This window comes from Mastacembelus armatus, chromosome 16 (genome assembly GCF_900324485.2).
Source record: "Mastacembelus armatus chromosome 16, fMasArm1.2, whole genome shotgun sequence".
Taxonomy (NCBI): Eukaryota; Metazoa; Chordata; class Actinopteri; order Synbranchiformes; family Mastacembelidae; genus Mastacembelus; species Mastacembelus armatus.
Window position 1 is genome coordinate 6084320 of NC_046648.1, and position 26068 is coordinate 6110387.

The window sequence follows — 26068 nt, forward strand, 5'->3', positions numbered from 1 at the left end:
ATTATAGTTGTGGAATAGTGGTAAAAATATTCTAATGATATTGCGCTATAGTCCTGGGTTGTCAATTAATGGTGTCTTTTTGACTGTTCTCTAGCTATTTATGCAAGCTGCAAATGTCTTTACTTCAGTTTTTAAGGAATTATTTGTATTGTTCACAATGAGCAGGTTTTTTTTTTTCTTTTTTTTTCTCATTAAAGTGACAGTGACATCTTAAATGGTCTAATTGATATGTAGCCTCTGACTCCTGCCACGTTACCATCCTTATGGGGCTATTATTGTTTATTGAACGCTGCAGCATTTATGTTTCAATCTACCTATTAAAATACTGTGTCAGTTCTTGGGGATGGTGGCTTTGAGGATGACACGCTTAATGTCAATGCCAGGAAGGTTTGTGACCTTAAAGTGAAGGGTGAAATGAGGGAAGCATTAATGATGATAACTGGGGCTCCTTGGCAGAATAAGATCCAAATAAGACCAATACCACCACCACCCCCCCGCCCAACTCTTCACACACACAAAGAAACACATTTAAATCTCCTCTAACGAAGCGCCTCTCAATTACACCTCTCCCATTACCATACACTTGTTGGAAGGATGAATATGGAAATGGCTAAAATAAAGTGGAGAGAGAGGAAGAAACAGAAAGAGCCATGTGGGGGTGATTTATCTGTTGAGCATCAGTATGGCTGATTCCCATGGTGAGTGCATAGATGGGGGAGGAAGTTGAAACAGTGTTGGACTAATTAATACAGTATATAGTAGGAGGGCTGGTGTGGGCTTTCACTAACTGTGACACCTGCTGACTCCTAAACGAACGTTGTGTTGTTTTAATATGACAATTACACCATTACCATATCTGAGAGATAGCATGGCCCCCCTAGGAATCCACCCGCACTCTCTTTAGAACCTTTTAGCTCTGCTTCAAATTTTACCTATTTAGGCTCCAGCTTTCGAATAAGAAATCAGTTCACCTTTAGTATTAAATACATTTTTAGCAGCGTTATCTGCATTCATTCTTCAGCATGTGACAGCTTCAATTTTTCCATTTGCAGTAGTCAACTGATGTGGCCATGATCTGTCTGTGAACCTATTTTTGTTTTGACAGTGATGGCTGATGACAAAGTAATTGCAACATGTATGTCAATTTGTTTGATAACTGATTGAGAATATGTATCAGTATTAAAGCTTATGATCAGTCAGTCTGAGTCATTTAGATAAAGTACTTTTGAAGATATTTCATTATGCTCTTGAAATCAGGCATTGATGAAGGTTCGTAGTCCTTTTTAATAGTGAGATATTAGTTCTGGTGTTTCAGTACAGCATGTCATTTGTCAATCAAAACCTCTGGGCCTCTGTCTTGCTCACCCCCTGTAGCTGTTGGTACTTATACTTATACTCAATATACAGTTCTGCTTATTTTCAGACCAGTCAGAAATCCAAGCATTAATGCAAAAGCTTCCTTTAGGGAGAATTAAATCATATTAATCAATGATCCGCTAGTGTTTCTTTATTTGATAATGCTGTTTTGCTGAGTAATTTGTTCTGTTGTTATTGTGGCATGCCGTCCCACTCGAGGGATCATCTTTGTGAAGAGGCCTCATTGTTCACCACTGACTGGTGTGTATATATTTCACACAGCATGAACAGAATCCAGCAAGAGCCCTCTCAGTTTTTTTAAGGCCTTAGTGGAGCTGGGCTGGACTGTGACCCCATGATGGAGAGAGGTGTCTCTGCAAAAGTGAAAACAAATTCTCTCCTTGGCCGGCGTGAGCTATGGCACTGTGAGGCTTTATTGTCCAGGCCAAGGTGATAAGAGAGAGTAATTGCGTATTATACTGTCCGAGAATGTCAGGTCCAAACTGAGCATGAGTGCCCCATCCATCAACACACGATGCTGTGTGCTTATGTGTGTGTGTATGAGACTGTGGTCCATGCTACACATGCTTAATTGCAGGATTCTATGTGTCAGTGCTTCTGTGCATGTGTGTGTTTATGAATTCATGTCTGTATATTTGTATCTATCTATCTATGTACATTTCTGTTGTTTTTTAATTATTTTGGCACAGACTGGGGTTTGTTCATGTCTGTGTATGTTTGTATGTGAATGGGTGTTTTTGTTGACCATCCAGGGCTTGACTAAAATGTGTGTGTTTGTGTGTGTCCATGGACAGGTTTAGATAGAGCCTGAGAGCAGGTCAGGCAGCGTCATTAATCAGCAGAGGGTTGTGTGTGACTCTCTGAGCTGACATCATTACATCCTACACCCTGCAGTAGCTCACTGCTCGGTCTGCCCTATCTGACCAGCTTCACACACACACACACACACACACACGCACTCACACACACACACAAATTAAGCCACTATTCCTATACCTTTCATTGAGTTTCATAGTGCAAATCAGATGCCTTTAGACATAGCTCAAACTCATTCAATGCACCTCTAGATCCCATCATAACCCACTTCTTGCAGCAGTATTACACACTTACAATTGGAAAACAACAAAAAAAGCTGTAAGAAAAAAATAACTAAACAGATGTAGTAAGAACATGACAGAATTTCAAATAATTTGCAAGATTTAAATATTTGTGTAAAAGCAGTTTCAGTCATTTGCTGGCATATTTAAGCAATCAAATATGGCTGCTCCCTCAGCACCAAAGCCCAGCTTGAATTTTGTGAGTGTGTGTGTGTGTGTCATCACTGCAACAAAATATATTGTTAGTACAGTAGACCTTTCTTGGGAAGTTTGCCAAGTGTTTATCTTGTGTTTTTCTCCCTCGTGACTCTCATCTCATAATCTTTGCTTTTTTTATTTATTCCAAAAAGGAATGAGTCATTTTTATATTATCTTTGTCTCCTTTAGATCCAACTGTGCTGAGAATATCCGGAAGCATATTCTCCATACGGGGAAACACGAGGGCGTGAAGATGTACAACTGTCCCAAATGTAACTATGCCACCAACTCACCCATGGAGTTCCGCAACCACCTTAAGGAAAATCACGCTGATATTGAGAACCCAGACCTCGCCTATTTACATGCAGGTAATGTGCTCTTGGCTAACTCTGTGTATAAGTAGATAAATGTATATAGTGTTTCACAAAATAACTCCTATCTACTGGTTACTGAGGAATCTCTTGAGCAGTGTAGGAGAGTTCGCCAATGTTGTATGACTGCTGCCCTGGTATTATCTTTGTGTGTCCTTCCTCGTGCCTTTTGTCTGTCCCAACATTTATACTATGAAATTCAATGAAATGCCTGTTCTTCATGAAAAATTCTTGTCAAAAATAAGACTTGGATATATAGTATACCTACATTTAGAAACAATTTCCTCAACACTTGTGTATTTGAAGGTCATTTGAGCTCCATGCTTATTTCCAGGTAGTACTGTCAACATCTTTTCAGTACTCCCACAGATCTGTTCTGCTGGCTGCTGAGCAACTCCACTGGATCACAGAGTTACAGAGGCACTCCAGTATTCAGCCTGTAAAAATCCTCTCTGAGGCTTTCTAGCCTGAGTAAAATAACCCTGATTATGTCAAAGTGATGTTATCAGGGTAAACTCAACTTGGGTCAAACTGTATCACATTTAATGTGATGTTTAAAAGAACAGTCGAGGAAGGTCTAAGGAAAGATGATACTGAGTTGCATGATAGGAAGTGTAGCTATACCCAAACCAGGAACTGTCAGTCAGCTGTTACTCAGCTATCAGCTAAATTTTTCCCTTTTTTTTTTAATCTGTCACTTTGAGTCCCTAATTTTATGGAAGTGAAGTACCAAATTACTGGAGTGACCCTTCAAGTGTCTTGCACCTTAATGTAGTATAGTATAAAAATATGTATTATGGCCCACATCCACTCTTTGTCTGCGGTTCTGTATTTACTAACTTGCCTCTTTAATCTTCGTGTTATTGTGCACACAAACATCTGCGCATTTATACTCAGACAAATAAGCATTTGAAGTCATTCCACTCCACCTAACCGGCCCTGCAACCCTGCCTAGGGTTTATTATTCCACAGAGGTCAGATCTTCCAAAAACCGTGCACGTGTTTTTGTCGGTGGATCAAGTCTTGCTATTCAGTGCTGATGGAGGGCACCCAGCTACAAAAAGGCAGCACTTAAAGATTGCTGATCTAGCCATCCCTGCCAATCACTCAGGCCATAGAGACAGATGAAATCTTGTTCCTCCTCTATTGCTTTCTTTGTGTCCCAGTGTTCTTTCTTTGTCCTTGAAAGCCACCAAATCCAATCGGCAGAGTGCTTGTCCTTCAGAGGAGCAGAGAGGACAGCCTTTATCCTGTTATCCCTCTGACCTTGCATAAAGCCAGTAGAGTTGGAGGTGAGCACTATGGGAAAGGCCACTTTTACTGGAGAATGGCTGAATTCCAGCAGCACTGTAGTTTATTTCCTATTGGAAATGAATTAATCTAAGTTGTTTCTTTGTGCTGACTTTGAAAAGTTTTTGTGTTTTATGAATTACTGAAACAGACTTATTCTTGGTGAAATGTTTATTTTTAACACTCAAGGACAAATTCCTTTCTTTAATCTCCTTTGCTTCCACCTCCTAACCTCCCTGCACAACCTTTTTACCTTCAACTTCCTCCTTCATATTCTCCGTACCCCCTCACCTTTAACCAAAGCATTGATTTACACCTCTTCTTCACCCCAGAATATCCCTCACCTTTATTTGTCCTTATGCATGGCTGACCTCTGGTTACAAAAACTCAGTTTAATTTTGATTCTGATCTGTTAGGCCATATGAGAAAACAACAGTAAAACCAAGTCAGGGATACTTTATGTGTCCAAGGCGAACTCCGTGGCGATCCCCCAGCTACAGCAGACACCGCACATTGTGGGTTTCAGATTACACCATGTTAAACGAAGGTCAGGTTTTGTCTGGAATGTGTGAATGTATGTTGGCTTTCAATCAAGTGAGAAAAATATTTCCCCTCTTTCAGTTAAGTTAAGCAGTGTGCTTTCAAGATGTCATCTTGACTCTCTAATACATATTCTCATCACACGACAGGTATAAACCCAAAGAATAACAAAAGAAATGATCCAAAAATGCAGTTAATGTAGTTTCTTTCCATAGGAAACCCTCCAATTTCCAGAGAGAAATTACTGATCGGAATTTGCTTTCATTGAAGCATTACCGGTTGCATAACAATTTCGCCATGTGATAGCCATACATAAACAGAAATGCAGATAATCAGCAATTCTTTACCTGTTGAAAACAAAGCAATGAAACTATAGGTCATTTGAAAAGGCATTGGAAGTACATTTGTGATCTCTCCTCTTTTCAAAAGCAGAAAAAAGGGAAGTGGGGTGGTAGCAGAAAGAGAAGTGTTTCATCTATGTAGACAGAACAAGACCAAAAGAAAGAGACAGGGGGAAAAGATTAAGAAGGGGGATGTTGAATTAACCTGCTTGTGATTGCTCTCTGTCAGAGTGGCACCAGGGCCAGCAGAGAGAGGCAAATCGTCTGTGATGGCCCTTCCCCCTGTTCCCCCTTTGAAAGACACAGATCAAACGCACCCTAGTCATGGGCCCTTGCAGCCCCTTGCACCGGATTGATTGACACCCGAACGTCTCCACTGCTGCTCTGTCTTTCCACATCACTCTCTCTCGCTCACCGTCTTCCCTTCTTTATTCAGCGTCGCACTTCGAATTAAAGCCCTTCTCAAGGATGAAAGCAGAGGTCCTTTGCAAACGAAGGAAGAGAGGGAATTAGACCCCAGCAAGTGATGGCAGAGAATGATGATTAGAAATGGAAAAGAAGAAAGGAGGTTAGATATGTGAGGGGAAAATATTGCTGATAGGACACATTTTAATAAAATGGTAATGACAATTGTCTTCCTTCTACGATCTGCAGAGAGATATGCCAGAAGTGGCAGCGCCTATATGATCTCGGCATAGATAGCGCCGCAGCAGAACTAGACCTACAGGTACCTCATATTGCAGTGACTTTGCTAAATTATCTCTCTACTAGAACTTTCTTTCTTGTTAAAATCCTGAAAGTATGGTTTGACTGATGCAGCTTTGGGAAAAGGTATATTTCCTTTTCTCTGGTATGTCCCTCCGGCGAGGTCAGCTCTAGTTGCAGGGCAATGACTTTGTTAAAGCAGCCTTCTGTCCTGTTTAGTAACAAAAGCTATGTTACACCCACACACACACTGTTACACCCAAACACACACACACACACACACACACATATAGGTGAGGCATTGCTATTAGCTTTGTCAGAGCATCTTCATTCTACTATTTTTAATTGTGAAATATTTCCCTAATTTTCAACCAAGGTTATAATTGCACATCCTGGGGGCATAGAGATCAAATGCTTTGTAATTAGCTAACAGCGACTGAATACTTGGATCTGCAGTTTAATGCCTAAAAAGATAAAACAAATAAATAAATAAACTTCTTCGAGGCATTGTTGCTGTTTTATGCAGATTCTATTTTCCTTAATAATGCATGATGGATGGCTACCGTAGAGGGCTAGAGGAGACCTGGCCTTGTAAGTGATGATCTTAATACACAGTTACAACCACAGGCAAATTCATTTGTTTGCATATATTTTTCCTTATTAAACAAATCTGTAAACAAATATGGGTTTCGATGGCTTTTACTTAAGTTATGCATCCAAGTGCCTCACCGGCTTCCCTCCCTCGCTTTCACCTTCTGTTCATCATGTAATGAAACATTACTCTCCTGAGTTTTACTTGCGTATTGTGTTACAGCGGTATGTTGGATTGTTGAGGACAGGTGTGTATGTCATGCAAATGCTGTCCTGGTATCTCAGCGCATATGACACAGTGTCGACATTGTGAAAAAAGCCACAGACACCAGCGATAAAATCAACATCTGTTTCTAATAACAGTGTGTTATATGTGACATGTTTCTATGTGGGAAAATATGTGAAAAAACAATGCATCACAGTTCTTTGAAAAACACCTATAGGACATCACGTCGTCAGCGTTAGTGATGAACCTGCATCTTTGTGTCACCTTCCTTATGTTGTGTTCACATGATAGGCATTAATGAAAAAAATCATTCTGTTCAGCACGATGTAAAATCAGATGAAGAGGGTGGCTCATTGTGCTGATGCTGTCACAGTGTAAATTTGCACCATTATTTTGAGTTGTATCTTACAAAATCAACAGCGAGGCATTTGCAAGCCTAATGGAAAGCAAAAAAATGTAACACAAAGAAAAAGAAAAAGATCTAGTAGTTAAAATTATGAAAAGACTACTATCTGACATCCACATGTGAATGCTGCTCGAGATCTAATGGCCTGAAGTGACTTTATTATGGCCCTTTTATACTTAAAATATAATTTCAGGTCAATTTTACCCTTTTCTATCTGTGTTGTTGTTTTGACCCCATTATATCTAATTTCCCAACTGTACAAAACAACCTCAACAAGTCTGCATGTATAAACTGAAAGACAAGCTCAGGTGTTGGGGTGTTTGTTTGAGAACGCCCCCATGCAAGAACACCTTTGGTCTTGAATGGTTTACTTAGAGGACTTAAGTAAATTGTTTTGAACTTACTAATCTACCATCCTTCTCTACCCGTTGTGGTCACTCTGTAAATGTACCATTATTCTATATTTAAAGCCAATTTCTTTACAACTACACACTCCACATGTAGTCTCGCTTGAGATATTACAGTTGAGAAGCAGCTGCTCAATGCCAGAGTGCCCCAGGAGACATGCAACAAGGGTTCTGTGCGTGAATGTGATTGGGGGGGATGCGTGTAATTTAGTGTTGTAGGAAAAACACACACCATCAGTTGCATACATCTCAGTTAACCAATACAGGGCCAGTCTGGGCCGAGCAAGCACCAATTCCTGCATAATGACCTGCTCCAATGAGCGTGAAAACTCCCCCAACCGGCTGCATTTATCACACATCAGCCACAACAAACGAGCTTTTGTTTCATCCTCTTCCTTCATTCTGTTCTTTCTGGCGCCAATCCGAGAGCGTCCTCTCAGCCATTTAGTGGCCATTCAGAGCTTTGACTGACAAATCCCATGCAGTCAGCATGCAGGCATAGAAGCTGTAGGTTTCTGGCTGCTTCGAATGTGAAGAGATTTCTACATTGTGTCTTTGCCACCTTTAGGCTGTCACAGACAGATTTCTTTTCACTTGTTAAATTATAACTGGAGGTGTGGTGTCACTGTCAGATCGGGTCACCCTCTGCCTCTTCCCGAGCCTCTGGACAAGTTCTGTCACTGTGAGAAAATTTGAGGCAGATTGATGACACTTGATACTGCTCCCTGGTGGTGCAATGGCACAGTTATGTTAGGTGTGTGCTTATGTTGCACTATTCTAAAAACTTACAGATGGCTTATCTAGGGCACAACAGTAGCTCAGTCTGCGTAGGGTTTTTTTTTCTCTAATGCTCCATTCTGATTGTCATATTTGAAACATAAGAAGTTGGGTGTTCAGAACAGCATCAAGCTGTTTTGCACCCAATTTTATAAATAGAATTATGCAACAAGATTTTTGTTTACTGAAGTGAATAGTTAAGCAGTAGTTAATTGGAAAATGTGTTCTTAAAGACTGAAACAAATTTTCCTGGAAAGCTGTGGCTCCATGTTTTGCTGGGATGCATTTGTGTGTGCTTTCTCCTGTGAAGATCCAAATCATAGGCAGAAACACACGTACACTGTACTATACGGACACACAAATGCCTCCTATGAGTGACGTGCAGAGGTGATGCTCATGGGCAGGGCAGCTCCTCCTGTATGGGACAGTGAATATGGGATCAGACAGGCTGCCGGCTACTATAAAACCTCATCCATAATTCAGTCCTTCACCCTCAATTCAGTCACTCTGTACACGTCCAGCTATAGCTAACAGCTAACCTGCCTGAGACAAGACAGACAGACAGAAAAAGAAAGTAATAATACGAATAAAAAAGAAAGGCAGAAATTGTAAAGAAGAGTAGGTTATGTGACAAGGCGAGACTGCTGATTTTTACTTTCTGCCCCTCTTGCCCAGTCTTGACCTTTACTGAGTCTAAACAGCTCCTATACTAACATGTTTTCTCTTATCTACACCCTCATTCACTGAAGTGCACTTCTGAGATCTCCACCACGACCTTTGCCCCTTTTACTGTGCTGAGAACCGTCATCTTCCTCCTTTGCCTCTCTAGTTTGCATGTGTCATGTGTTTGGTGGCTCTCTAAACGTTTTGGCATCTCTAATTATCAACGGGCTAAACTTTCCCAACTAAACAACCAATTACCAGCGCTTTAGCCCAGCCCAGTCCCATGTTTCCTGATACAGTGGCCTATTAGGGCCCCTTATTTCTCCCCCTGTATAATTGAATCCCCTGGCTGCTCATCAGTGGGCTAATTTAAGCCAAAGTGCAGAGTTGGTAATCAGAGGGGCTTCCTATTAGACTATCAGGTCCCAATTAAATGCCCTCTTATTTTCAACATAACAAGCCACTAACTCTGCTGCTGTTATTGTATTTTCTTCTTTAGTGCCCAGTTTTGTTTAGGCAAATCTGTGGTCTGTGTGGAGAAGAAAAGAGAGAAAAAAACAGCGTTTCAGTGTAACCATTACCAGTATTCAGCATTGGATCAGGTGATGTTTTAAGAGATACACCTTTAGGTGGAGAAAAGGACAATGCTAATTAGTGTGACAATCTATAGAGCAACGGTCTGCTTATTTTTCTAACGTCTGACTGATACTTCTCAGTGATTGTGTGCCACTCTCCGAAACATCCAGTACTTGATAGGAATAAAACAGGTCTCATCAAAAAACATTGTATTATTTAAAAAAAAAAAAAAAAAAAGATTTTATATCCCAGTTTGAGGCCACAGAGTAGAGGTTTTGTGTAAAAACACTCCTTCCTTTTACATAAATCAAACTGATGAGTGAAATCCAAGGCTCTTCATAAAAGAATTTACTGTCTTATTTGTTGCAAAGATTTTTTTTGTTTTTCACTACAATATTTGGGTTGATTCATTGGGCGTGTAACCAAGTCCATGTTAGAGTATTTGAGGACAGTGAAGTCTCCTGCTGCCACTTGGATCTGCCAAAACCTGATGTGGCTTAATGCGACTTTAACCTGATAAATAGATTTGAAATGGAAAAAGGTTCAGACATGAATGCTTTTACCACCAGCACCTCTTTCTGTCTTCTTACGAACACAGAATATCTCACTTTTTTCCTTCTTCCTCCCTTTTCCTCTTTTCTGCCTGTGACTGGTGAAGTTGAGGGGAGCCAGAGTGTGAAAGAGGCCCACAGAGGGTTGCTGAGGACTGTCTTAGCGAAGCATGTCTTCAGTCTGGGACTGCAACATTTGAGTACATGTATTCGCGCTTGAGTGTGTGTCTGTGTGTATAGTACTCTGCATGTATATCTTGAAGTTTTAAGTGTGTGTGTTTAGTGTTGGTGTCGACTCCCCATAGCCTAATTAAAGGGCGAGGAGAGCCACTCACAGGGAGATTAAACCTAAATGGGTAAATTAGCACTCAAAAGGGGTGTGGCAAATTCACAGATATGCACAGGCCATGAAATCTCTTCTGACACCTGCTAAAAAGAAAAATAGAATCAGGAGGATGGAGAGAGGAGAAAAACTGTATTTCTATAGCAGAGCTTTGTGCTATGTGTTTGTGCAGATGAGTATCTGAACAGAGTCCGGAATGTTGGAGATCAGATCTTGGGAAGCTGCTGGGTCCTTTCTGATCAGTCAGATGGACTGTCTGTCTTACTTTATTAATTGACTTAGTCACTTGTTGCAGGTTTCTTTAAAAAGAAGTTTCAGTCAGGTAAATATAAAATAAAATAATTCCAGGACCATGTGATCACAAATGTCAAAATGAACACATACTTTTTCATTCTAATAGTCAATTTCACACCATTCAGTTACTTTTGGTTTGATTTGCTATAATTTTAAAGAGTAATGAGTATTGCACTTTAATAAATTTGGCTGCATGTTAAAGAAGCCTGTTTTCGCTTTGTGATGAGTCAAATGAACTAGCAAAACTGATGCAGTGTCCCTTTAAGATATACTCTTCTGAAACCTCTGTCCCCACTGTTGTTCTCTGAAGTTCAAAGTATTTAAAAACTTAGCATTTGAGAAATTCACCAGCAACCAGAAGAAGCAAAACTCTGATTTGTATTAACTCTACAGTTTACTGACCTCTGGTACAAGTTGGCAAAAGGTTAACATTTGCAGGAATGTGGTATGCGTAGTGTCTTTTAAAAAAGATTATCATGCACGCGAGGGAAACAGATGAGTGTCACATCATTGGTCATTTTGTTTATAAATCTAATCTCAGAATTCAACAGTGTGCATTAATGCCCCTGGATACACTAATATCTCCTTATAACTGCCAGCTCACTTTTCAACCCTCTTACTCTTCTCTCACTGCATCAGTACCTTTCTGTCTCTGTCTTGTGGTGCCCTGTGTGATTGTGTGTGTTGTGATGTCTTACCATTTCAGTGATGTGTGTTTGCGTTGTATGTTGAGAGTGAGTGATGTGTCTCTGGGCCAGCAGTGGAGCTCTGCCATGCTATCTGTCTCTCTGTCTGTTTTCCAGTCTGTCTGTTGTCTTTTCTGTGTTGTCTTCTACTCTGTTTGACTGCTATCAGACAAGTGTGTTGTTTGAGAAACTGTGTGTATATGCCAGCCTGCGTGCACATGCATGCGTGTGCGCATCCATGTCATCAGTCAGTGTCTTTCTCTAGAATCAGACATCTAACAAGAGCTCTGCTTGGGACATACGCATACTGTGTGATGATACACACACACGCACGCACGCACACACACACACACACACACACACACACACACACACACACACAGAGGACTTCATCTCCAATTTTATAGTTCTTTGCCCCAAGGACTAAGTGTGTATGTTTGCACCTAAAAGAGATTTCATGTCTATGTGTTTGTCTGTGTGCATGCACACAAGCTCTTGCATGTCTTTCTGTTTGTGGGTGTAAGAAAATAGATCTTGGTTCAGTCACGGCTGGGCCTGCAGGCATAAGAGGCCTTAACGGATGTCTCTTTCAGTGAAACACACACACACACACACACACACAAACAGGTCTCAGACCCCTCTCCCTTCTGGACTCGCAGTGAGGAATACAGATTCAGGCTCCTCTCTAGATAGTGATCAGCCTCACCGTGGTTTCAGAAATGCTATCTTCACCGGGCGGCTGAATTGATAATACTCCCCCCTACGCATTTTATTACAAAGGCCCAGTTTGTAAAAAGGTAATCATTTACTGTTGCTACTATCTCCCCTGGGCCATACATCTTCTGTCTTCACAGGACAAAGTTCTCTCGCTTCTACCAACGTTGTTCTTTTTTTTTTTATTCTTGTTTTACTTTGCCAATGGTTTTATAAGGTGGCGACTCTCAGACTCCTGCTCCTGACAACCCACCTGGAAGAATTAGATCTTTTTGTATGTATGTATGGATTTTGTATTTGTCTGCATGCGTGGGCGTTCAGTCTGTGTGTGTGTGTGAGTGAGTGTGTGTGTTTGTGCAGGGGACAGGAAGGCTCAAAATGACAGTGAATGAAGGTCTAATCCCTTTGGGCACATAACGGAATCCAATACCAAGTACCAAAATCTCATCATTTCAATTATCATATTTATCATATTTATTCATTTTCTCCCAGCCAGGCTTAATGCTGTCTCTCTCTTCTCCTCCCTCTCCCTCTCCCACCGCTCCTTCTTCTGTACATTAATCTATTTTTTCCCTTCATTGCTCTCACCACTGGCGACATGTAAGCCTGCCAGTCATGTTGATTGACAGCACTCAAGTGGCCTACGGAAAAGCAGCTCATTTTTTCTTTCGGTCAGACGTTGTTCTGGTGATGCCGGGGCCTTATCAGGGAACCCAATTTATTGCTGTTTCTCTGGGCAAAAGGGGTTTGCCACTCATTCTGACTGACAGCTCTCAGGTTTTCAGTCTGCAGAGAAGGGATTTCCTTTAAGTTATGTTTTTCTTTTTTTCCTTCTGGTGGAGATTACCACACATGGACGTACACACTTCATGCATATACACAAAGACGTAGCAGATAGACCTGCCATGTTTCCTCTTCTCCAAGCCCTTTTGTTTTCATCTGACCTTGGTGATTTTGACTGACGGACATGATCCCCCATCCTGCTCGCCACACGGTCGGTCAAGTTCAGCTTTGTGAATGTTTTGGTTTGAGTCATTGTTTTGTTCGTGGGGGAGGGTGAAGAAAATACACTGTGAAAAGAAAAGCTCACTTGATTCATGTAGGTATTGGCATTTCTCTTGTTTTATGTTTTTATGTGTGACCGCAAAAACACATTTGTTTTCATTGTTAAGGACATTTCATGTTGGATTGCAGACACATGTATGAATTTATGTTCTCATTTCAGCTAGTTGATTTTGCTTGTCCCTCCCAGTCTGTGTGTGTATGATGGAGTCTTTATACATGTGCGTGCGTGCATGTGTGTGTGGGCACAGAAAAATCTTTGCTTTTGTTTGAAAAGCATTTGAAAACACATGCCATCATGTGTGAGTTTTTTGTGTGCCCCTGTCTATGCTTGAGTGTGTGAGTGTGAGTTCCTGTGTGTGCATTTGTGTGTTGAGTGTGACCTCCGAATCCTGAGGCTTATCGTGGCGGTGTTCCACATTATTGATAGAGAGCGGAGATATCGACAGGCCAAGCGCCAGCAGCTTCCAGCAGCGTCGGCAAGCGGGATGGGACTTTGATATGACATATTGTGCGTCTCAGCACAAGCCATAAATAATTCTGACACGTTTTTGTATGCATGGGAAAGTCCTTGATTCAGCCTCCCATAAAAATAAACTTCTATTATGGAAGGTATTTGTCAAGTGGGTGCGTGATGGATGGCCCGGCGTTTACCCCGTGGCAGGACGATGGGTTATGGATGCCCGCCGCCCCTTGCCGGGGGAGGAGTCGCACCCAGCAACACTGACACCAGAGTAATTACTGCCCTCCTCACCACGGCAACGGAGGGAGGGAAGTGAGGGAAGGATGAGGGCAAAGAAGTGTGGATATTGGGGAGCGGGGGGGGGCTTTATACACACACCTGCACACCTGCACTTCCCTCCATACTGTCCTGTAACAACACCAGCGTGAAGTGATAAGGGTGGTGAAGCCTGTAAAGGCTGTCGTGACTGAACAAGCAGGGACCGATACAGAGATAGATGGAGACTCTAGATCATTCAATAGATTTAAATATTGATTAACTGACTTATTGGAGATTAGCCTTTTTCATTCTTCAGGATGCTTTTACGGGTCATATTTTTAAGCATCAGTATATCTTTGCTTGTGCTTGATTATACAAATAGGCTTGTGGCAGTGGTCATGATTATTTGTAGTGTTGGTGCTTCTTAATCTAAATCTGCATTTCTCATATAGAAAACCATTGCTCCTACTTCAATCAAAGGTTATTTCAATGCTTCCATTTGTTTTAGAGATCCCTCACTGGGGAATTCAAGAGTCACAGTAAGAAAGCAAATATACATTATGAGCATACTATATGAAGAGATCAAAGCACTGAGAAACACTAACTAACATTAAATACACCTAAGACACTGAAAATGGTCAAAAATGCTTTTCTGTCTAATAGAAGTGCAAATCAATACCATTTATTTTTGGACAGTTAATTGGATAAAACAAGAAATTTTAGACTGTCAGCTTGTGGCATTTGTTCTGCTGTTCTACTGACATCAATTAAATCAACTAAACAATTAATTGATCAAAAATCAGGCTAATCATCTACTTTAACCCTTGGTTGTTTTTTAAAGCTAATATTGGTGGTAAGGTATTTGACACATTGATTTCTTTGACAGTCTGCAGCTTTGCACTGGAATCACATCAACCGCTTCCAATTTTGCGCTCTAATATATTCCAGTTGATTTTTCCTCTAAACCTGAGATGTTGTTTGAGGTGGTAACAGTTAAAGTAATTTTAGAAACATATAGGCTACAACAGAACTTAGTTTAGAGCAAGTACACAAGTATACCTGCATACCTCCAAATGATTGAAATTATTATATGAGAGTACAAAGAAAGGTGTACTACAGCAGAGCAAAAGTGTGTGACAGTTTGCATATATTCACAAACTTGTGCCCATGCATTCTCGTGCTGTCACACTTATAAATAAAACCAGGCATTTGTGTGTGCTAATGAGCGCATGTGTGTGTTTTTGTAAGTTAGTCAGTGGGACTAGCTGCCAGATTGAGCTAAGGCTTAGGTGCCATCTGAGGAAGAGGAGGAAAGTAGGCGTCAGGTGAGGAACAGGTGAGGGATGGGTGCTACCTCTAACTGCCATTACCCCTGCTAACTTGCGTGGGTGTGCAGGTGGGGCAGGTGCTCAGGGTGGGGGGCACAATGGCAGCCCGTCAGTGGGAGTGACACCTGTTCGCCACTGCCCACCCCTTCATCCTTACAGCTGCTCCACTTCCTCTGCCTCAACCTTTGTCTCCCTTCAGTTTTTATTGACTTCCTGCTCTTCCTCTACCTCCTTAGTATACAGCATGGAGGGGAGGCTCGTCACAGCAGACTTGGGAGCAGTGAGTAGGACTGGCCCAGATGTTGGTACATGCGGTAAGGGAGGAGGGTTTTGTAAGGACACAAACAGAAACTCAAACAATTACTGCCTCAGTGCCACTAAGGCTGCTGTTAACTGAAGTGATTGGTACAAGATGGTGTGTAAGTCACATAGACACTCACTCTTCAAAACACACAGGTGAACATAGAGCATGAATGTGTTTTCAGTACAGTTTGTTTAGTTTGAGAAACAGAATGCACTCATATTTTTTTTTTTTTGTGATTATACAAAATGTTATAATTATTCCAGAGTTCTACGAAAACTTTCTGTTTTTGTAAAGCAGATTAAGCTGAGCTGTTTTATTGTCCCAAAACTGTACACCTACTGAGAATCTAAGAGTACTTTGCTGTTAAGAGTGTTTGTACAATTCACACCACCAAGCGCACCATCACACTCGTGCCTTTCTAACCTCCATGTTTCTGCAAACTGTAAAAATTGGAAACACTGTTTTGTAACCCAGTTTGGTGATAATTGCAAGTCAGAGCTTCACAGATGAAAGAAAATAGCTGAAGTTTCTTGGCTTTTCTTTGTCTTCAAAAAGCCATCCATGTTTGACTTTAACTGTTTCGATTCTTTTGCACAATGTGCATCCTTAAGTTTGAAGTTTTATTATAGGCAAAATAGCTGGTAACCTATCACACAGGCTAACCCTCCACTACACCCCTCCACTACATGCATACAAATGCAGGCAGAAGCAGACAGCATTAAGATATGCTTGTTTGCATGGTTCAGGTTTAACCTGGTAACCCTCTCCCAGGGTCCAGATAGGTGGACTGAAGCTGCTGTCCGCCTCTGCAGATGGGGGGTCAGGGAGAGGAACAGGCCTTGGTCAATAGGCTTAGAAGACCATCAGGGACTATTGATTGTGGCGGACAGTGAGGCCAGCTCTGCACTAATTGTTTCTTTACTAGCCTGTGGCAAAGACAACAGTCACGGGCAGGGACTCATGAATCTTACATCTGTTTTGTTGCGAAAGCACCGGGACTTAATAGCCTTTGATTACAGAGAGATGTGTGTGTGTGTGTGTGTGTGTAGGCGTGTGTGTGAGAGAGAAGCAGCATATGTTACAATGTGTGTATAAGGTGTATGTAAGACGGTGCAGATTTACACATTACCAAGTTGGATTAGCTTCTGCTACTGAATTACTAAGTTTTAAATTTTGGTGATTAATATACTGAGCCAATATCATTCAAATGTATTTGCAATAGAAGAATAAAATTAATTGTTTTATCTTAGCATGAATGTTAAAATATTCTAATATGCAGTGGCAGTAACAAGTATGACAGCAACTGTGTACTTAAGGTAGCATTTGTATTATTTAGAGGTCAGTGTATATGCAGTTAAATAAACTGTGATGTTATTATATAGTTTCTGTGAAAAGAGAATATGGACTACATTTCCCATAAACTCTGTGGTTCCTTGTAGGTTGTAGGTTTAGCTTGAGCAACAGCATCTGCTCCCTCTGTGCAAAAAGCACATGATCAGTAAATCTTGATAAAACCTAAAGCAAAGTGTTGCACAGAGGTTGGTTTGTTTGTGGTAAGGACATTACTGTATCGAAATCCAAGTGGGACTACAGGTTTTAAATTAAAGTGTTATATATTGTGCCTATAATGACTCAGAATCGTTGGTAATCCTGGTAAGTGTTCTACCTGAAATCCCCTTTCCACACATCAGTCTGAGTCACTAACATTAAATATAGCTTCACTATTCAGTTGCCAGTTTAAATGATTTCAGAGCAGTTTACTTTGGCTCACCATTTAAAACACAAATAGTTACAAATAGTTTTCCTGCTCACCTCCACACCCTCCCACCTTGATTTCTGCTCTGCCAGTATCAGTTGCTGCTGCAGTTACTGCTGTTGTGCATCTTGTTGAGGTTTCCAGGGGCCACTGTCCTGTATAGGAATCATATCTGGTATTTTAACCCTGCTGCAGTGGCCAGGCTAAATTCAACTCTGTGCGGTTAGTTTATTGCGTACAGCAGCAGGGTTTGTTTGTGGCCGGCTGTCAGAGCGACCGGCCTGTTGTGATGAAAGACACTTGGACCTTCCCATCCATTTCACATTTGCTCCAATCAATTATTCAACAGGACAGCCAATTAAAAATGAGGGAGAGCGGTCAGGGCCTCGCCCCCCGAAGGCCGCCACTAGACAACTCTCTCTGTGAATAATTGGTGCAATTAATTTAGCATTGAGCAATAAAGGAGTTCTCACTCTCCTCTCTCCCTCTATCTCCCTCTCTCTCTCTGTATACTGCAGAACCTCTCAACACACCAGTCATTACAGACACACATCACACCGGAACACACACTGCAGCAATAATAATAGTAGAACATTCAAGGATTATTGTATAACATGCAGGGATGCAGATGAGACCTGACCATCTGATTGACCCGAGTGTCCACAGAATTTAATGTCATAGTTTTTAGTGATTCAGAAAAGAGCATTTTAACAAGAATAGGCAAGAAGAAAAAAGAAAGAAGGGAAAAAGCAGTGGTTATATTGACAGATTTTTGTTTTGGAATGATCACTAGCTGTAGGTAACACTTTATCCAGCTTGTTATTTCTCAGATATATCACTAGAAATGTAGTCACACAAACACAGACACAACAAAAACACAGCTCTGCCTTTTGGGACATACAGTCTCACAAACACACACACATTCTTTGGACGCAGTAGGAGGGAATCTAAGCTAGTTTTCAGAAACCTCACTTAGACCATACATTATTGCCATACAAAGGAATTATTCCATTTACTTGATTCTATACATTTCTTCCTCTCATTGTCCCTTATCTGCAATTATGGTTAATTTGCTGCTGCCCTCGCAAGATGGTGCCTGTACAAGTAATGGCACACATACACACACACACACACACACACACACACACACACACACACACAGTAATAACACTCAGGAGGAGGATAATACTGACAGCTAAATTCCACAGCAGCTTTGATTTATTCAATCACAACAGAAGTATTATAATGAACCAAACCCTTCCTTCTTCATCTTTCTGCCCCCTCGATCCTCTGCTATCATCCTTTCTTTATTGATCAATCTGTAAGTCCAAGTATAACACATCCCCCCCCCCACACACACACACACACCACACACACACACACACCCTAGTCATCCCCCACCCACTTCTTTTGATAGCCAGATTGACAGTTGAGTAATTTCACTGTCAGTGCTGACTGACGCATGGTAATGGGAAGACTTTTTGAGCAGCATTACAACACAAAATAATTTCCAATTTACCGCTCATCAAAAGCACCCTCATAAAAAAAGAGAAAGATAGAGAAAAGGAGGAGGAGGTGAGGAGAAACACAACAGTGGATTTATGGCTTCAATTACTGATATTTCACATTTAGTTTAAAGCGACATGTTTTTGTAATGTGACAGGCTTCAGTGGATTTGAAAACCTCTTCAGACCTCTCCACTCTCCTCTTCTGTTTTTTTGTTTTGCTCATCCACTTCCCTTTTTTTTCTTGCGGTGGAGATAATGAAAGGGCAAATCCAGGCGAGGTGGAGGGAGTTGGAGGGGTGGAGTTTGAGGAAGAGACTGATAGCTGTGACTCCTGAGCCTCTTTAGAGGGCCAAGGAGGAAGATGAGGCCTGGAGCTTTGATGTAGATGGATTTGACTGCAGTTCTCTACATCACTCACTATGTGGGCCTCAATCTCTACCCCCACATGTCACTGATGGGATTTACAACTGTACTTCTCTCATCATTGATGGACCTACAGTTAGCTACCCCATGACAGTCAGTGGTGGGTTGCCATTTTTTTTTATTATTTCCCATCCTTTGCTACTGGTTGATTGACAGTTTTCATGTCATGGGAGAATAAAGGATCTTTTTGTGTGCATGCATGACTCAAAGTAAAGTTTGTATCATTGTGATTTCAAATACAACTGAGCATCCTTATGCGCAGAAAACATGGCCATAAGAAAGTCCAACTGCAATTTGCAGCAGGTTTGGGCATTTGATCCTGACTGATCCCATAAGTGTTTCCCCATTACCAAACTGTTACTGATGGAGATGCTCTATTTTAAAGTGGATGACGGTAGCAGCCCTCACTCCCCCTTGTTGAAAATTTGCATCTTAAATAAACTATCATGGTTTATCATGGTCCAACAATAGAATATTGCTTAGATGTGTTCACATTGAAAATAGGCCTGAATTTTGAATTCTTATCTTTTGTTTGAGGGGAAGGTACTATTTCATTAGCTATAACTGCTACTGAAAAAATGGTTACTTGTCAGTTACTGGAAAGTATACTAAATTTAATTTCAAATGTATCATCTATGCTATAGGGGATTCATCATGTTGCAGATCCCACCCATCTGTCACCAAAGTACATTAAAATAAACGATAAAAGCTTTTGCACCTGCCATCTGACCCAGGTTCTTACTGACTTGATGGGCCTGTGTCTTTCACTCATATTGAATTACTCTATCCTCTGAGAAAACTGTCTTCATTCTTTGTCACTGACACTTCATTTTTTTCCTTTTTTCTGAAACTCTCCTCACCCCATCTGCTCCTCCCTTGGGCTTCTTAAAAAAAATCACATATTAGGTAGCGAATCTGTACCTTTAGTATTCTTAGCATCTTTATTAAACTGCCATACTAATGTGTGGGCTGTTTGATGTAAATATCATCCCACATTTCTCATTCATCTTCAGCAAGCGAGGTTGTAATACATTAAAACTTCTGGAAAGACAAGAGTCATCAGGGCCATAAAGGGAAATGGTTTAAGTTGCACTGTATGCTGCAGTCCTCCCCCACTCTCTCTTCACTTTCTCCACCATCAGTGCTTCTTTCCCAACAGAACCACTCACTTCTGCTATCACCTGTGTCTGTGTGAACTTATTCACATAAACAGGTACATGAGTCACCTCCCACAGTGCTCTCTAGGCAACACTTACGCTGTGTGCATATGTATGTGTATATGTGTCTGTTTATAACCCTTACAAACTACCCTCCATGCAGCTGTTTGTGGTGTCGCAGCAGAGATTGATAAGTTAATGCTAAAAGCTCTTTGTTTGAGGAGCCTACTGGAGTAAGAGAAAAACACCACCTGCTTACCACAGCAATATGAGAACACACACACAGACATACTGTACACATGTCACTCAGTGCAGACGTTCTGCTAACAACTGGCTCTGAAGGAGGGGTCAGACTCAACAGCAGCCCACGGTTTTCCTAACATATTATTCTCAACTAATAGCAAAACAACTTTACCAAATGATTTAAACTGATATTTGGTTGACTGATTTTTGCAGATTCCATATATCTATTTTTGCTGATTCTTAAAGAATGTTAAAGTGGGTAAAGATCTGTGAAATTGATTGCTAGTAGTCTTCTTTAGTCTTTTTTTTTTTTTTACAGAATTATTACATTAGTTTGAAATAAACACTGTTAGATTATTATTATCTGTCCAGTAAGCTATAAGAGGGAATATCTAATGGCTCTAATTGACATTCATATGTGGAAGCTTATTAACTGGCAAAAAATGTACCTAAATATCTTTGTTGCTAGATTATTTTTAGCTAATACTGGAGTTACCTAAGTAGAGACCAGCATCTATGAAGAGTGTGGCATGCAAAAGACCCATCAGTTGATATGTTTGTGAGTATGCATGCGTGTGTCACTGAATTTCATTGTTTCTAGCAATGCAGGTAGACATGCGAGTGCTTAGCTATTCCTCCTTGTCCCTGCGTCAATTTGTTGCAATGGACGTATGTAAATCAATGCACATAATTGACAACGTGAATTTGCAAGAGAAAATAAAGCAAAGGCCAATGATAGTATGTAAAATGTCAGCTGTAATGACAACATACTGTATTTGCCATTTAGTTTTAGACATGTTTGAAAGCCTTCTGGCTGTATAGTAGTCGAGGTGATTAGAGAGATCTTGTCATTAGCCGTTCCTATATCTGGAAATTAAATGTAACTGTCCCCATCACCACTCCTGCCAAAGCTTATTCACCAAATTATCAGTTTATCATATTCTATTTTTTGTACCTTTTTGTCTACTTAAAGTCCATGTTGTTAAAGTATATGTTAGTTGTATTAGTCGTTTTACTGTAGTCTTCAAACGATGATTTTCTACTTACCCCATTTATCCAAATTATTACTGAGGGAATAAGGTCAGCTGATGTATTCAGGAAAGTATGGTGGTTAAGCTCAAACAAGGCTCTTCTTGCTTTAACACTTGCATAAGCAGCAGTCATGGGCAAAGTGTGGTCCAGTGAGATGGCATGTGTTATCCCCAGTGGAGTTGCCTTTTTTCTGTAGTGCTCCTGGTCTTTGGAGAATGTTTCTACCTCAGTCCTCTGCTGCCAACGCCACACTGCAACAGACCTCACACAGACATACACATAAATAGGCATGGTCTCCTGTCACTCTCTTATTCTTCACATGTGCATCGCCAGCAGCTGTTGCTGTATGTGCAGCACACTTTGTAAATGTGTATATAAAAGTATGCGTGCCTGTGTGTCAGTGTGTGTGTGTTCTGTATGTGCATGTTGGTGCCATATGTCTCTTTCCCCTGATACAGCTTCATATCACCTTCAGAAAGCAAAGGAACAGAAGCCAATAGACTAACAGTCAGACACTGTACACTGCAGCCAGCACACATGCCATTTACACAAGCGCCTAGTAACTAAGGAAAACAAGATACCTACCGATGAGGAATAGGGTTGGAAAAAGGAAAAAAGTAGAATGGTTTTTTTGCATGCATGTGTAATCCCGTGTGGTTTTCCTAGTTCTGGACCATGACACTTTATCCGTCCTCTATTAGAATCCCTGAATCCAAACTTGTGGTATTCAATCATTTTGATTAAAAGCCACGGTCTCTAACAGAAGTGTTGGGAGTGGAGCTGCACGGCGGCCCGCCACGTTTGAGAATTCATATATTTTCATAAACTTTTAACAATGTCAATGAGACACGTCTTCAATCTTTGGCCACGCGACGGCAGGGCATTCAATCTTTCTTTAGCTTTTCGACAGAAAATTTGAATACGAGTGCAGTGTTATTAATGTGACAGTTCATATGGAGGGCTTCATGGGGGGATTTGTGAGGGTTTTTTTTTTTATTAGTTTTAGAGACACTTGAAGCAGAGAGAGAAGGAAGGGGAAGCAGCACGCTCTGTTAGGTCAAATACAGCTGGAGGGGCCTTCTCTGCGTTCACAGCTAGCAGTGAAGTTAACATTTTAATTTTGCACGCCCAATTAACAACACTAACTAACCAGGGACATTCATTTCTGCAGCAGCTTCAATATTAGAAAACCAAATAAATTTTTTGTCCTGTTGTGAATCTCTTATTTATCATTTTGTTTTGCACCTCCACCCTTTTCATTTTTTTATTGAATTGCAGTCAAATCAATATTGTCCTAATGCTGATTTATTTAGAGGGATACCTATCTCTGCTCTGACTCAATTTTAAGTGGTTGGATTGGGAAATATATCAGTGTATTGTGCAATTAACAGGACAGATTTTGATACTTGAGTTAATCTAACCTAAATCAACTTTATCCTGTTATTAATGAATCACACAAAAACAGCCAGAGTTCTTTCCATTTTAGCATAAATTCATATTCATGTTTATTTGAAAGTGACCCTCCAGTGAGTAATTGAAGCACGATGACTTTGAGTGTATCACATTTGGATTGATAAGAGGTTAAATTTAGCCTGATGCAGTAAAGCGCATCTGATTGCCCTTGATACAGTAAAGAGCAAACCCTGGCTAATATGAAATGGTTTGTCAATGCTAGATCAATGGGTACATCTTAAATGAATGTGTGCTGGCTACATAATCTATAACAGTAGGTAGGGAAACAGCAGCACAGCAATGTATTGAGTGTCTGTTGTCTTTGACACATCTTTGGTGTCATGGGTGGTGCCATATAGGCGCCTCAGAAACAGACCAGTCCCCAGTCATATAGCTTTTATTACCATTCTCTGGTTACATGCCACTATAACAAAAGGCATTTAAAAAACATTAACTTCACTGGTGTAGATATCTATCTGTCAATATACAAACTGCCTATTCACCATGCCCATATTTATAGGATGGCCAATTTATGTTGTGCAATGTGCTGCAGTTGCATACCGTTGTTTGTATGTGTATGGCAGTGTGTGTGTGTGTGTGTGTGTGTGTGTGTGTGTGTGTGTGTGTGCGTGTGCATGACTGTCTATAAATGTTTTAAAAGTCCATAAAGGTTTGAAGTAGTTGATAAATGCTTTTCTTACCAGTGTCACTGTCAGTGTCTGGTTTGTCCATTCTGGGCTCCTGTAGAGACATGGCAGTGCAAGGTGGCTGCGTCTGTGAAAGGAGACCCACTCCATATGTAGATTTACTATAAAAGGCTCATTATAAGATTTTAAAAAATGCCATGATTGGTATTTGCCGACGATTACACACTAATGACAACTTATTATGAATACTACATTCAATTTCTGCTAATACTGTATTTTACACATTGATGCTTTAAGATTTTCAGTGTCTTGAAAATGGCCATTGTCCTGTTGAACAGTTGACCAGTGAGGCATTTAACATCTCAGAATTCAAACCCTAACCCCCCCCCTTATGTTGCAGATTAAAATTTATGCAACACTGGCAGTTCAGGTTAAAGTGTTGTTCTCCCAAATTGCAAGAAGTAATAGTATCTCTCTGTTATATGATGTAGCTATTTTGCCCAGGTGTTAGGATATCCATTTCTGAGATTTTGTTTTCGCCACAATATGATGGAAGTGACTGGAATTATTTTTGTCGTCCTCACAACGGAAAAAATAATGTAAAAAATTTCAGTAGGTTTTAGCAGCAAGACTGTTGTGCCATCCACTTTTATGACAGTTACTGTTTGACAGTTGGCCAGCAGTAAATTACTATCCAAACTACACTATAAGGTTTTTGAACAGACACGTTTTTTGGGCTTTTGCTTTTTGTTCTTTTGTGCTACAGCACAATCAGTTTGAAATAAAATATCAGACATTAATACACATTTATGTGCATGTGTATTTAATAGTTTGTGGAAATAGGCACTATTATAAGCTTTGTGTTTTTCCTTTCTACATCCGTTGCTTTTGCCAGTCATTTTTGTTTCTGAGCCTTACGAGGGGTTTGCCTCCTCTGAAGTTAGATGCAGGAAGTCTCAGTCATTGATTATTGATAAGGAAATTTATGTCCTGGGAGGCATTCTTGACATGCTGTGCACTAATAGAGTGGCTTTTCTTTACCATGCAAATGATTTTCCAGTCATCCACATACTTGTGCTTCTTTATCTATCTGGTCATTTTCCATTTAGCAGTTTTCCTGTGCACACCTGTTTTATTAGAATGTATCTAGCTACTGTTACCCTGGCACTCCAGTACAGGAGTCCAGATCAGCTCTCATATTAAAGTGCTAATTGCTAGCCTGCCTGAGGTTGCACAGAACAGGTTCTGGGCTCTTTGACACTACCAAACCCACTGCCACTGATATTTCCCCTGCAGATTTAGGACTTTTTAAGCCTTTTGGTTTTTTTTTTAATTGCATGAGCTTCTCTTTACTCCTCATATTGAGTCCAGCTCGATCTAAATGGCAACTCTCAATCAACTTTGAGCCACGTGGGTTTTTTTGTTCAGGAGCAAATGTTTTAACAACACATAGCCCATTTGGTAGCCAGCTGTCTATATCACTGACATAATATTGATGTGATCCGACCTAAATTAAAGCTGTAACTTGCCACTTAGTGTAATATCCATTATTTGATTTCATACTGAATGTTCAGAAACACAGAGCATGAAGACCAAAAACTGTAACTGTACATACACAGCCCAGGCTGTATGCTTATGCGATGTGCCTTTTTTGCCAAAAGACTTGTATCAACCCCACATAGCCATATAACCCCTGTGTTTATTTTCACCTGTACTGGAGCATTACATTGTTTTTCCTGTAGTATTGTGTTGTGTGCATGTTCCAGTTAGTTGCACATTATCTCGCACACAGTTTTTGTAATACTTGTGTTGTGTTGACTTGTGGACCCTCCCCTGCTCTGAGCTGAGTTTCTCCCAGCCTCTGCTGCATATCGCCGGTCTGTTTTCAGGAGAATGGATAGACTTCGTCCTCGCCTGTGAAAACCTGGCCAGACACAGAGTGCTAACCCACTGGATAACAGATAGACACAGACGCCCCACATCCCTTTTGGGGATTTGAAAAGGGGGTTCAGTGTCTGTCTGTGTGTATGAGTGTGTGTATTTGTGTGTGTGTGTGTGTGTGTGTGTGTGTGTGTGTGTGTGTGTGTGTGTGTGTGTGTGTGTGTTCCCGTGGTCGTTTGTAACCCTGGCACACTCATAGCACCTGCTGCCCAACCCAGGCAGCCTGGTAATGATGCAGACTGATGATGTTAATAAGAAGAGGTGCCCCCCTCAGCTACATAGCTCAGACAGGACAGGGATGCCCACTTATCCACACACACATATGCACACATACATGCACC

The 26068-nt window shown here is 40.8% G+C and overlaps 1 protein-coding gene across 3 annotated transcripts in view; it reads left to right on the forward strand.

Moving 5' to 3' along the window:
- znf407 (zinc finger protein 407) overlaps window positions 1-26068 on the forward strand; it is a 137129-nt gene that overhangs the window by 94372 nt on the left and 16689 nt on the right. For 2 of the 3 annotated variants that reach the window (XM_026293650.2, XM_026293653.1), the window contains exon 9: window positions 2862-3040. In XM_026293650.2, the coding sequence (XP_026149435.1) occupies window positions 2862-3040 (179 nt within the window). Of the gene's footprint in view, window positions 1-2861; window positions 3041-4232; window positions 4336-26068 lie in introns of those variants that run through there. The other variant, XM_026293651.1, reaches the window with a different exon arrangement.